This window comes from Danio rerio, chromosome 4 (genome assembly GCF_049306965.1).
Source record: "Danio rerio strain Tuebingen ecotype United States chromosome 4, GRCz12tu, whole genome shotgun sequence".
Classification (NCBI taxonomy): Eukaryota; Metazoa; Chordata; class Actinopteri; order Cypriniformes; family Danionidae; genus Danio; species Danio rerio.
The window spans coordinates 34,673,450-34,687,781 of record NC_133179.1 but is presented as its reverse complement, the minus strand read 5'-3'; the positions used below and the strand labels follow the sequence as shown (position 1 = coordinate 34,687,781).

The window sequence follows — 14,332 nt, the reverse complement described above, 5'->3', positions numbered from 1 at the left end:
GGGGGCTACAAGACATTGTGCCCAGGAGCCTCTGAATTCCTTATCTGGGCCTGTCTGTGGGAGACACAGATGTAGAGGAACAGTTTGTTATGGCGGTATAGCAGCACCCCTTTGCTCTTATCAAGGCAGAGCCACTGGCATTTCAGCTGCCCAATCACCAACTCTACAACTGACCAAGTGCCTGCCACCTTGGAGCCTCATCCCAACCATGTTGTTTGTGAGAATGAATGAATCATGGGTTGACCAAGGCCACCTTGCTATGATATTTGTTAAGCGTGTTTGAGCATCACAAATTATTTGCACATTTATTAAATGGAAATTTTTCTGATTCACGTATGCAAATTCGTCTTCAGGTGGCTTCAGATGAATTGAGAAAGCCTTATATACCTGCCAGACATGCCGATGATCCCATCCCATACAGCTGCCGTTGCATGGCTTAAAGATACTTTGTACTGTGCAATTTAACACAACTGCTTCTAGGAGTCGCCAACGAAAATAAAACAAACACATACAAGAAATAAACGTACACCAGCCATGAAGTTGGCATGGACCAGCGCACATTCTCACTTTAATTTCATAGATAGCAAATCATAACATAAGAGTGAAATCTGGCGTACATAAAGTTTTTCAAGTCATGTGGTCTGAATGGTATAGCAAGCTGCTGATGGCTTTAGAAGTAGTTCACTCAGGGTAAACTGATTGTGTTTAGTCAACCATGGTGAGTTTCCCGTTCTTTCCGCATGCACCCATCAACGAGATGACTATTTGATAAAAAAAATAGAGACTGTTTTAACAGAAATATTCTTTAAACTGAATTTATGAATGTTAAAAACAGCAGATTACTGGCAACCATAGCTGCTGGTATTTTTTTTTGTAAAATCAAAAAAAAAAAAAAAAAACCAGCAAAACGTTTTTTTGTGTCACTATTGTGGAGGATAGTAGCATCTGTGTTCAAGCCCAAGATGAACTAAGAGTATTTGATGTTATGCTGCGGCTCCTTTTGAACAAAGGTATCTGTGTAGTTACTAATGCAGTCAAAATCTGTTTGCTAGTTGCAGTCACACATGAACACATTATTGCATCTAATGACTACATTTTTGTGCACTAAGTTATGGTTTTGTAAATTGAACATTGTATCAGTTCATGAAATATGGTTATTTTTCCTACATTTATACAGTTATATAAAACTTTCATATTTTTCGCAGAAAGATTCTGGCAACCACAGCTGCTGGTATTTTTTCAGAAATTTAACAGCTATTTTACACAATAAGAGTTTGCTAATTAACACGCTCTTGGTGTTGATAATGTTAACACTTTCAAAAGTGTTATTTTTAACACTTATACACTATAAGTTCCCATATAAACTCTGAGGGAGTGTTAATTTTAACTCCAAGGTAGTTAAATCTACGATCTAAAATTTGCAGTGTAGTAGGGTTACCAAATTTTAGTTTTAATGCCACTGCAGTGTCCACAAAACCATAATTTTGCAATGTTGACATGCTTGAGTGTATAAAAATAGAGCGGGCACTAATGACAATTATTATATAGACTATTTTATTGATTTTTTGACAAATCTAAATTATTATTTTACTAATGTGTTATTACTTTTATATTAAAAATCAATAATTTAAGAATTTGCCTCCATCTATCTGTTTTCATTTCATTTTGGGATATAAAGCATTAGAAAAAAAAAACCAATACAAAAACCATACAAATGACAGAACTCACATAAAACGCCATCACACTTTATTTGTAAATAAGAGTAAAAAGTTACATTTTAGTTTTAGTTTAAAAGGTAAGTTTACTTAAAAAAAGAAAATAACTTTTTTTTGCAAACAAAATAAATGAATATTTCTTATTAAAAGGGGAAAATAATCATCATTTCTTGCTTGCAAAATTAAAGTAACAAAACGTCTATGAATTTAATGTTTTCTTCTTTAAATAATTAATAAGATGACCCCTGACAAATAAAAGGAATAAGTAAAAGGAAAGTAAGAGTGATAAAAGAGAAAGTCTCTCTCTTATTAGTTTATTACTGACATTCAAAACTACCTCATCTCTGTTTTCTGAAGTGTGCAGAATGGCAAATCTAAATTTACTTTCCATAATGTGCAACATTGGATATTACATAACATATGTATCATTTGTAAAAAAAAAAAAAAAAAAAAAAAGTGTCTTAAAATGGAAGCAAAGGCTGCAATATTTTTGAATATTCATTAATTTTCTTTTTGGCTTAGTCTTTTTATTCATTAGGGGTCGCCACAGAGCAATGAACCGCCAACTTATCCAGCACATGTTTTCACAGCAAATGCCCTTCCAACTGCAACTGTAACGGAAATGCTATGTGGAAAACTTCCACTATGGGGATTCTCAACCTGTTGGGGTTTCACAGGTAAAATGAGAGAAGAGCAAGCTTGCTCCCATGCAGAGCATCTCTTCTCTCTGGTTGGAGCTGGACTCGGTCACCATAAAGGCGCACCTCTCACGAGAGAGCACCGGGCTGAGGCTAAACTGTCTATGGGAGTTCAACAGAAAAAAGGTGGTCTCCCTAAAATAATTTCCGAGGCTCCTGTGGCATATAGCATCGGCAACTGTGACCATGCCGCTCAGATTACTCCATAAGAGACCACTTCAGCACTGGCTTCACAATCTAACTCCCTAGACCATGGCATTCGGGCACACACTGAGTGACTGTCACTGCACTGTGTCGCTGCGCTCTCAGCCCTTGAAGGGACCCTTTGTTCCTACGAGCCAGAGTACCCCTAGGACAGGTGTCCAGGCATGTCGTCGTCTCAAAAGATGCTTCCAGAACGAGCTGGGGGCCATGTGTTGCGGGCATGCTGCTGCGGACCTGTGGAAGTGAACTGAGCTGCATTGGTATATCAATTGCCTGGAGCTGTTGGCAGTGTTTCTCATTCTGTGCCACTTTTTACTGACGCTGAGGGGGCAACACATGCTGATCAGGATGGACAGCATGGCAACTGTAGTGTATATCAGCTGCATGGGGGTATACACTCCCGCTGCATGTCTTAGCCCGCCCACTGTCAGCTCCTCTGGACTCAACCGTCCGGCCGATGCCCCCTTTCGGCAGCTTCTAGACCCAAGAAAATGGAGACTCCACCCAGAGCCTGTCCAGCTGATATGGGCACGCTTTGGGGAAGCCCTGGTCGACTTGTTTGCCCATTGTCTGTGTTTTTTTTCCCTGACCGAGGGCTCCAGATTAGTGTTGTGCTTTCTTTTCTTCAGGATAGGCTGGAGTGGAGACTCTTGCCCTCCACACTGAAGGTTTGTGTGGCTGCCATTTCCGCTATTTCCACCCTGCCCCACTCTCATGCCCTCTTGGGATCTCAAAGTAGTGCTTACGAGCCTACGAGTAGATCCTTTTGAACCACTCGACTAATTATCCTTGAGATTTCTGTCCCTGAAGACAGCTTTGCTGTTTGTGTTGGCATTGATTAAGAAGGTCGGGGAACTGGAGGCAATTTCGATCAGTGGCTCGTGCCTGGAATTCAGGCCGGCCTATTTTCATGTTTCCTAAGAGCCCGGCCTGGGTATGTGCCCAAGTTTCCATCACACCATTTAAGCTGTGTCCTGTTCACGCTTTGCAAATTTATGTGGACCGGACTCAGAGCTTTAGATCCTCTGAGCAGTTTTTTGTCTGTTATGGAGGTTGGCAGAAGGGAAGTGCCATATCTAAACAGAGGTTGGCCCACTGGATTGAGGATGCCATCTCCCTTGTTTACCAGAGCCAGGGCGAGCTGTGTCCCCCAGGGGTGACTGCGCACTCTACTCGGAGTGTCGCATCCTCTTGGGCATTAGCATGTAGTAGGATTGGGCGGTAATATGGTATACCGCGGGATCTAAAAATAGCAACTATGTCAGTTTCAATACCGTTGTACCGTCATAAAAACAATGCACTTAAATAGGAAACAAGTATTAAATAATAAATATTATTTATTTAATGCTTACAAAAGCGTATGCGCGATTGTCATCCCGGGACACTGTGGAGGAGAGAGAGAGGTGAGGAAAGAGGGCGAGTCGTGCACCAAGTGACCTGCAGTGTGTGTGTCTATGTGTGTGTGTGTGTGTAAATAAGACAGCATGCTGTGTGTCGCTTGGTGCTCTCTTTCTCTATGTGTGTGTTTGAATGAGAGAGAGAGAGAGAGACACACACACAGCATTCACGCGAATGCGCGCGTGCTCGGGAGCGATATTGCCAGGCGACCACTCCCTTTCAAGTTATCGACTGCTCCCGCGCTTTATTCAGAAACACACACACACACACACAGAGAGCGTGGTGCTGTGCGTCTCTCTCTTTCTCACTCTCTGTGTGTGTGTGTGAGAGAGAGAAAGAGCGTCCTACGCAGATCTCTAATACGAACAAGAGAAACAGGTGACCGCGAAGGTTGCATATACGGTATTCAGTTCCTGAATGGTTTCGGCACAAGCCAACAGTTTAATGATGCTGTCTGAGCCTTGCGTCATTTTTTAAATTATGCACGGTAATACCGGATGCCGGGGTAAAATAGGGAGGAGATTTGACGGTATAAAAATTTGGATACCGCCCAAGCCTAGCATGTAGCGCCTATTTAAGAGACACCTGTAGTGCTGCTGGCTAGGCAACACCTAATACATTTGTAAGATTTTACAATCTGTGAGCCGGTTTCCGTAAGGATTTTGGGAAACCCTGTTGTTTGAGGAAATTCAGCTAGGTGTTGTAAATTGCTTGCTGCGCCTTTCTCTTTAAGACAGAGATATGTGTGCTTTTTCTTGCTTTGTCAGTCAAGCTCCCCCCCTGGCGAACCCTGTAAAGTTCTTCCGAGGCCCCCCATCACCTGACTCAGTGGATGAGTCTTACTACTTTGTAGCCTGCCCCTCACCTGAGACATGGTAAGATTCTTTTGTTGTGGCCTTTTCCATAGATTTTCCCATAGTGGAAGTTTACACATAGCAATATGATGGGAACAGAAAAGCTCTGGGGGGCGGGGACAGAAAAGCTCTGTTCCTTCACCACAACAATTGTCCCTTAGGTGTTAAGCATGAAAGTCTCTTCAACTAGAAAAAGATGCCTTTTATGCCAAATTGATTGTCATTGACGACAGCTGTTCACGCAGATCATTGGCATTTCATTGGCCCTTTTTATACTCTTTTAGATTATTGGATTCTGACAAAATCCCCATAATGGAAGTTTTCCACATGGCATTGAAGTTCTCCTCCAATGGGGAACTATATTTCAGAATTAAAAACTGTAATTACCTTTCTCAATACACACCCACTTTGTTTTGCTGAGGGAAATCAGCTGTCTCTAGTCAGTTTTCTCTTTTATGATGTCTTGGTATTTATCCTTATATTCTTGGACAACTGATGGCCATCAAAGTTTGGAAGATTGATCTTATATTCAGCAAAAGCAAGAGGTTTGACGTTGTTTTGCAAGGAAAGTTTAACTTAATTAATGTGAACTGCACTAAAATATAAATACACATGACTTTTCTTACATTGGCTGTTGAACACAATTGTACAACACATGAAAAACAAATTGTTTCTTTATGTTAAATATTTTGTTACTAAACAGATTAAATTTTTTTAAATGAAGGTTTGTTATTTAGTGGCCTGTTAGCCTTTGGTGGTTATTTTAGTAAAAATTACATTTAAAATCATTCATTTGTTTTCCTTCAGCTTAGTCCCTTTATTAATTTGGGATCGCCACAGCAGAATGAACCGCCAACTTATTCAGCATATGTTTTATGTAGCAGATACCCTTCCAACTGCAACCCATCATTGGGAAACACTCATTCACACTCATACACTACAGACAATTTAGCCTACCCAATTCACCTGTATAGCATGTCTTTGGACTGTGGGGGGAACCGAAGCACCTGGAGGAAACCCATGCGAACATGGGGAGACCATGCAAACTCCACACAGAAATGCCAACTAACCCAGACAAGGCTCAAACCAGTGACCTTCTTGCTGTGAGGCGTTTGTGCTACTCACCTCACCACTTTGATGCCAAAAATTGAAATATGAAATTACTATAATATATAATGATAAGTTGATAAAAAAATTTCTGTTGACTAATTATCATCATCGGCATGCTTGAATATACCAACAAATTGTGGCAGCCCTAATAAGAAACATAAATGTATGGTTGATTTTAATTTGTATGGCAGTTCAGAGGTGATTTGCATTGATTAATTATGGTTGAAGGTGAGCATGTACAAAGTAAAATCTTCAGAGTAAAATTTACTCAGTTCAGAGAACATTTACACCTGCTGTTAATAAGCAGAAACAGAGAAGAGAAACACAAAACTACATCTACCTTCAGTCACAGCAGTATATAAAATAAACTAAATAAAACACAACAAATCTCTCAAAATCAAAGCAAAGGATTATTAAGTAACTCCACAAACAGCAGCTTTACTTATTAACAACCTGTTTGGCCTTATTTCTGCCATACTCTACAAAATTACATATAGTGAAAATATTAAGAATTAACTTTTTTTTTTACAACAACATTATGTTATGAACCGCACAGTTTTGCTGCTTGTTTGTTCTTTCTGTCTCTCTCTCTTTCTATAAAAAAAAAAAAAAAAAAAAACACTTTTTGTGATTAAGCTGTCACAATTGAGGAGAACAGTAGCTGTTTTACTTGGACTCTGACTCTATTTCGAATATTTGTTTCTCTTTGTTTGCCAAATAGTGTACAAAGAGAACTATTGTGCTCTGGATAATTGACTCTGTGGTGGTTTAGTCACTGGTCAAATCAGTAAAATTAGTTATGACCTATTAAAATTAATTAATGTTGTATCTCAAAAGAAGCACTTTATTAAGAAAATGGAGCTCACCAATACTTTTATCAGATCATAAAACACATTGAACATCTGAAACACTGAAAACACACAGACATTAAGAATCCGAGTATGCTTCTCAACTATGGTGAGTTTTTTGTGTTTTTTTTTTTTTTTCCCTACAGTGCATGAACTATGGATGAATGTCGTATGATAGTCTTAACATGCACTGCAGCAAAAAAAATAAAAAAATCTCTAACCACTGTTGAGATAGGCTGATTATTGATGTCTATGTCTCTAAAGTGATTCGGATGCACAATGTGTTTTAATATAACACCACAGCTGAGGTCTATTCTCTTGAAAAACACTGAATTCTCTTTCTTATATGATAAACCATCATGTAAACATAATTTCTTGTGCAGTTACTCTTGTCAATCTACACAGGATCAGTCAATTTGATCACATGTGCTCTCTTTATACTTGTCATTGCAAGTAAAGAAAAATTAACATTAGAAATCGAGTCCAAGTAAATCAACCACTTTTCTCCATGATGGAGACATCAGGCGGAAAAAATGTTTTTTTTTTTTTTGTAAAATGTAAATAACTAAAACCATTAATTCTCAATAAATCTTATATGGACTTTTGAGAACATCTGAAAGAAATAAAGTCAATCAGGTAAGCAATGAGCGAAGCTGCTGCTGCTTCTCTTCTGTTTCTGCTTATTAACAGCTCAGCTCAATCATCACTTAAATAACCCCATCATTGTCTCATTAACTTTAACTTTAGAGAGCGATCAAATGTTCTCTGAACTGAGTAAATTTTACTCTGAAGATTTTACTATGTAGAGGGCAATATATGAGACTTTTCTCACAAGGTTTTACAAAACTTGTTTTTTGTTCTCTACCCTATTATTATAATACTATTTCAATGTATTACTGCACTTAGTTATTTATATTAATATTTATTATTATGTTTATAAATTAAATGGTGTCCTAAAAGCATAGACGTTGATAGATAAAATTTTCATTTTCATTAGAATTTAAAATCATTTTCTTTTCCTTAAACCAGCAGAGAACACATCAAGAGAAAGCATGAACAGCAACCCCACGCAGAAAGGCCAGAGCAGTGAAAAGTCAGTAAGTGTTGCCCATGAAATAAAGAACAAGTGGAGCAGGGAAATAGCTGATGGCAGCCATGAAAACCTGCCCATCTTTAAACTCCGTCTGGATGAAACTTGGCAGCACAGAGATGGATTCTGCAGAAGATGCACATTTGGGAAGAACAGCACAAAAGTAAACAAGACTATTATGATGATCGGAGCCACGGGTGCAGGAAAAACCACTCTCATTAACAGCATGATCAACTACATTCTGGGAGTGAAATGGGAAGATGACTTCCGGTTTGTGCTGATAGATGAAGGACAGCAGAAATCCCAGGCTGAAAGTCAGACATCAAAGATCACTGCATATCAGATTAATCACACGGATGGTTTCCAGGTTCCATATTCTCTGACCATTGTGGACACACCAGGCTTTGGAGACACCAGAGGAATTTCACATGACCAGAAAATCACAGCTCAAATTCAGGAGTTTTTCTCTGCCCGTGAAGGAATTGATTGCATTGATGCTGTGTGTTTTGTAGTTCAGGCTTCACTTGCCCGTCTGACACACACACAGAAATATGTCTTTGACTCCATTCTCTCCATATTTGGGAAAGATATTGCTGAAAACATCATGGTGATGGTCACCTTTGCAGATGGGAAAAAACCTCCAGTTCTCGAGGCCATCAAAGTCTCTGAGGTTCCTTGTTCTACAGATGAGTCTGGAGAGCCCCTTCACTTCAAGTTCAACAACTCAGCTATGTTTGCAGCCACTAATAAATCTAAAGATCTTACATTTGATGAAATGTTCTGGAAGCTAGGATTTGCTAGCATGGACAATTTCTTCACATTCCTCTGCAAAATGAAAACACAGAGCTTAACTCTGACACAAGAGGTCCTGAAAGAGAGAAAGCAGCTTGAGGTGCATGTGGAAGGGCTGCAGCCCCAGATCAATGCTGGTCTGACAAAACTGGATGAAATAAGGAAAACAAGAGCTGCTCTGGAGCAAAACAAAGCTAAGATGGATGCAAATAAGGATTTTCAATATGAAGTACAAATAACTGTCCCAAAACAGATTGAAAACAACACTGGCTACTTCTTAACCAACTGTCAGACTTGCAACTTCACATGTCATGATTCATGTGCTTATGCAAATGACAGTGATAAACACATGTGCTGGGCAATGAAAGATGGAATGTGTACGGTCTGTCCTGGAAAGTGTGTCTGGAATGTTCACTTCAATCAGAAATATAAATGGGATTATGTCAAAGAAAAGAGAAAGGAAACCTATCAGGAATTAAAAAAGCGATATGAGGAAGCACACGGAGAGGTCATGACCAAAGAAAAGATCTTTGCAGAGCTTGAAAATGAGCTTGAGATTGTCCAGAATATTGTCACTGGACTAATTGAGGCCTCTCAGAAGTCTTTGGAGCATCTGCAGGAAATCGCCCTCAAGCCCAATCCTCTGTCCACCCCTGACTACATCGATCTGATGATTGAGGCTGAGAAACAAGAAGCCAAGCCTGGATTCAAAGATCGCATTCTGTCTTTAATGGAGGTCAGGAAGAAAGCAGAGCTCATCAGTAAGGTTTCTAAAGGAGGAGCAGTTCCCGAGGATCTAAAGAATTACCAAACTGAAACAATCACAAATAAATCATTTTGTCCAGCAGCCCTGTACAATGTGCTGGGCAATGTTTTAAACAAATTAAATTTTTTCCAGAAAAAAATTTGACAATAAGCTGATTTTATCATGTGAACAAAGGGATTAAATTACTAAAATCCCTAATGTTGAAGTCCATCTATTAGCCCAATCACAAAACTAACAGCATGGTTGAAGGTTTAATGCATGTATTTACTAGTGCTTCTGAAAAGAATTTTATTATTTATTAGAATTTATTCATATTCGTTTTTTAGCTCTGAATTTAATCTGACTCCAATTTATGTGATCCTAAAATTTAGATTGTATTTAAAATTGTAAGAACGCATCACATTTATCATTTATGATTTAATTTAGAGTTTTGATTTATATCTGATTCCCTAACTCTTTAGTTATAGGTTCATTAGTGATCAAACGGCGCTCAGAGTTCCACGCCCCGGGTTTGCGCATCTTCTCACGGACAGTATGTCGACACTCTGAAATTAGTCAGAGGGTGCAGGATTAACTAATATTCAAATAAGCCGGTTGCCAAATGCTAACAAAAAATAGCCAAGCCCATGCAACTTGCTAGAATCAGTGATTAGATGATTAAAAGATCTCCATGCTGACATGCCCAAAATGGCTCTGTACAGTCAAATGTGCCTTAAAAACAAAATCTAACCATGTCGAATCATAAAGGTAGCGCAAGACCCCACTTAATCTACTGGATATAAAAGATTTCAGGAAAATCCAGAATGAATCAAAACTTAACATTTTATTTGTCAGGTAAAATTGTATTCTGCCAATTACATAATAAAATCATCAGGAAGCCAATTCAGAGATGAGGCTGTAACAATACAACATCTATTAATCAAAGATAAATCAGAGAGTTAGAGATGCATACCTGACCAGAGAAATACATTGCAGCATAAGTCTCAGAGATGCTGCAATGGGGTGTCTTTTTACAAGATCTCCCCCGACCCATACCACATCTTTACCTTATATACTTTAGTTAAAACAAACAGCCATAAATTCAAGACAATAAAAGCGTCACGGAGAGCCTGGCCTGGTGAATTTGAGGAGTTAATCATCTCTAAGGAGGGGGAGCATCTGGCAGAGATCTTATCAAAGGCAAAAACCAAATCAACATACCAGTGAAATATTACTGGAAAATTAAGACCACTTTACCAATCATACCGAGCCATTTAAAATGATACCAAACATGAATATAGTGCAGCAAGATAAACCATATTAAAACCTTGGACATTTTAAGTGAAAATGTAAAAGATTTGCTCTGATCAGAAGGTAACTTAAGGGTCAAGAAGGGAGGCTTGAGGTGGAAGGAGAAGGGTGACTTTTTCGCATTACCCCCTGCTGTGGTGTAGCTCTGTTTCTCCAGCCTGTGTGTGCATTGTCAACAATGATTTGAATAGAACAGTTGAACAGCTGCTTTCATGATCTTCTTCTCAGATCAGAAAAGGCTATTGTTGTATTGCATATCAATTCTTATGGTCTTGTCTCATGAAATTCCATAACAGTTCTCAGGGTCTGATATTCTGGAATCTTACACTAATATCTTGCTTATTTTCCCTTTCATTAGTTTAATCAATGTATAATAGATCATTTGTTTTATTAGCATTGGTTTTTATAATAAGAAACTATAGGTTGACAAGCAATATCATCCTAACAAAAAATGTAAACATGCCAAATGCATCAACTGTATATTTGCAACAAAAAAATACAATTGTTGATTACTAACCTACAGAACATTCTCAACGCAACATCAAAAAACATAGTTTTCTCAAAAATGTTTTGTAAACAATGTAATTTACCTTTTAAACCTGATGTGAGAGCAACTTTGTTGTCAACAGTGTAGCTTTGTCACATTAATAACAATAAATAGTTACCCAGAAATTACTTGGAAAACATATTATATTAGATTATTTTGTTGAATATTCACAGATGGGTTGTAAATTCTTCTGGTTGAAGAAAATGTTAACATCCAAATCTGAAAACCATATTTTCTGTAATACTATAGCTAAAACATCTTAATCATTCATTGCTGGACATACAAGATGTTTGTATTGTAGTGAAAATAGAAAACAATGTACAATTGATTATAAAATTACCTAACATTAAATTAACTGAATATATTCTTTATGATACAAATGACAAGATTATGCAGTTTTTTCTTCATATTTTGCATGAAACAATGTAAAATAAATAAAAATGCAGAGTTAATAAAACGTTATTTTATAAATGATACCTATGCTGTTATAAATAAATACTTTTAAACTAGATAAATAAATTGCTTTGTGATTTTATTATTTGACAAATTATTCTCTAAATTTCGCAAACCTTACTCAATGTTCTGAAGATAAAATAATGAAAACACAGGAAATGTACCATAGACAAACATACAGTTGAAGTCAGAATTATTAGCCCCCTGTTTTTTCCCCCTATTATCTGTTTAACAGAAAGAAGATTTTTTTTCAACACATTTCTAAACAAAATAGTTTTAATAACTGATTTATTTTATCTTTGCCATTATGACAGTAAATAATATATGACTATATATATATATATATATGTGTGTATATATATATATATATATATATATATATATATATATATATATATATATATATATATATATATATATATATATATATATATTTATATTCAGGACACTTCTATACAGCTTAAAGTGACATTTAAAGGCTTAACGAGGTTAATTAGGTTAAGTAGGCAGGTTAGGGTAATTAGGCAAGTTATTGTATAACGATGGTTTGTTCTGTAGACTATTGAAATAACATATAGCTGAAAGGGGCTAATAATTTTGACCTTAAAATGTTTTTTTTTTTTTTTTTTTTTTTTTTTATTAAAGAATGCTTTTATACTAGTTGAAATAAAACAAATAAGACTTTCTCCAGAAGAAAAAATATTATTTGAAAATTTTTTGGTTAAACATCATTTGGGAAATATATATAAAAATTAATAATAATTCAAAGGGGCGCTAACAATTCTGACTTCAACTGTATATATATGCATGCAAAATTGGACAATTACAGTAGTAACTTGTTTCTTCAAGGAGAGCAACTATACATTGTGTTTGGTTATATTGTTATTTTGGTTATTGTCATTTGGTTTTTGTTATTTATCATTTTTCAATACTAATCACTGAATCATTTACAATTACTAGTTAAGTAGTTTATCATTCATTTATTACTAATCATATATTAATGATTACTTGGGCATCTTCTAATGGTTTTGTTTTGCTTAGTCTTATAATTGTGGTGTGTTATGTAATGTTTTCTCCACTGATGTGAGATCAAAGTTAATATCTCACATTCAGTGTTTTATGGGATGTTGTAAACGGTTTGATATAATAATTATTGTTATAGTTGTCTTGATCAGATGAAGTGCATGAAGAACACAGTGAAGTGAACCATGACACAAGTAACGTGATTAATATTTTAATAAAAGCCTGTTCATTTATCATCAGTTCGTCTCCTGTTTCTGCTTTCTTTCCTCAGTAAATTCCTAATACTGACGGAAGACAGTCATCAAGTTAATTCAGTCCTAAATTCTGTTTAATAGGTTTTAGTTTTCAGTTACTCTTCACTGAAAAATTGTTGGGTTCCACGTAATTGATTTGTGTTGAGAACACATAAAGGAATTAAGTCATTTTATTAGTTTTTACACATTTATGTGGATTGAACATAAAACAATTACATTGTTCCCCAAAAACGCAAGAAATATATTGTTTCAACTCATTTTAAGGATTTCACTTGAATAAACAGCAAATGTCATTCTTTGGAGTATTCTGACTGGTCCAGGCAAAAGCAAAGAGTCTCACAATTTTAAATATAAAGTTGAAATGATGAAAATGAGCACGAATGTCTTGGAGATGTGCGCACAGACACTGTTAGTAACTGCAAAATCATGGCTCTAAAAAAGGAGTCTAAAGATAAAATAGTATCTATATTATTATTTTGTAATTGTAATTAAAATATCAGAGAGACTTCATGATTTTGCTGCAGTTAGAAATCTGGGTTTCTAAAGGCAAAACATTCAGGCTGGATAGATTTTAAGTGAAGTTTTTAAACTAATTTCGAGAGGAGCACGTGATATAATTGACTGCAGCTGGCCACCTATCTACACTCATTAGTTAGCCAATCAGATCTATCCTAACTCACTATAACTAGCCTAGCTAGATATTACTCCCTTATCTTCGTTTTGCGAAGAAGCTAACGACAGGTCCACTCCAGCTCCTCCAAAATTTACTCAGGGACAAACCGGATCCTCCACATATCCTACTATTCTTCAACTACAATACCACACCACCATTACTACCATCGTCAGCAACTACAAAAATGACAAAAACAACAACAGAGACGGCGGCGGAGATCACAACAGCATCAGCGCAGCTACAGACAAGAAAGAAAGCTCCGCGCTCCCTGAAACACCAGCCCCGTCTTAACGACACCCAGCCCAGCATGGAAGTCAGCTCGAGACCGAGGCTCCAACAAGAGGCCGTAGGCCTATACACTCCAGCCAGATCACAATGCAATCCCCAGCTCCGCTACGTGCTTCTCCAGCATCATCATGTGTCATTCTTATCCAACAACGACTGTCACTGAACTCCTCCAAACTCCTAGACGCCGGGACCACAAAGCCGCTGCATTAAACCCAAAAGACTAACAAATCCACGTCTTCACCGCTACCCCCAGGACATAACACGCTCCTGCCACACCCCCTATCCCCATCAGACAATATACCCGCAATCACTCCGCCTCCCTGGGGCAT

At 37.2% G+C, this 14,332-nt stretch overlaps 3 protein-coding genes across 7 annotated transcripts in view; 1 reads left to right on the top strand and 2 right to left on the bottom strand.

The window, feature by feature from the left end:
• The window catches only part of LOC137491186 (uncharacterized), a 92,570-nt gene extending 80,640 nt beyond the window's left edge, over positions 1–11,930 (top strand). For 4 of the 5 annotated variants that reach the window (XM_073947481.1, XM_073947478.1, XM_068220284.2 and 1 more), the window contains one exon: positions 7,857–11,223. In XM_073947481.1, the coding sequence (XP_073803582.1) occupies positions 7,857–9,619 (1,763 nt within the window). In that variant the 3' untranslated portion in view covers positions 9,620–11,223. Of the gene's footprint in view, positions 1–7,856 lie in introns of all 5 variants that reach the window. The other variant, XM_073947479.1, reaches the window with a different exon arrangement.
• The window catches only part of LOC137491238 (uncharacterized), a 1,025,816-nt gene that overhangs the window by 146,894 nt on the left and 864,590 nt on the right, over positions 1–14,332 (bottom strand). The gene's annotated exons all lie outside the window — the stretch shown is intronic.
• Positions 1–14,332, bottom strand: part of LOC137491231 (uncharacterized) — a 498,327-nt gene that overhangs the window by 406,627 nt on the left and 77,368 nt on the right. The window lies entirely within an intron of this gene.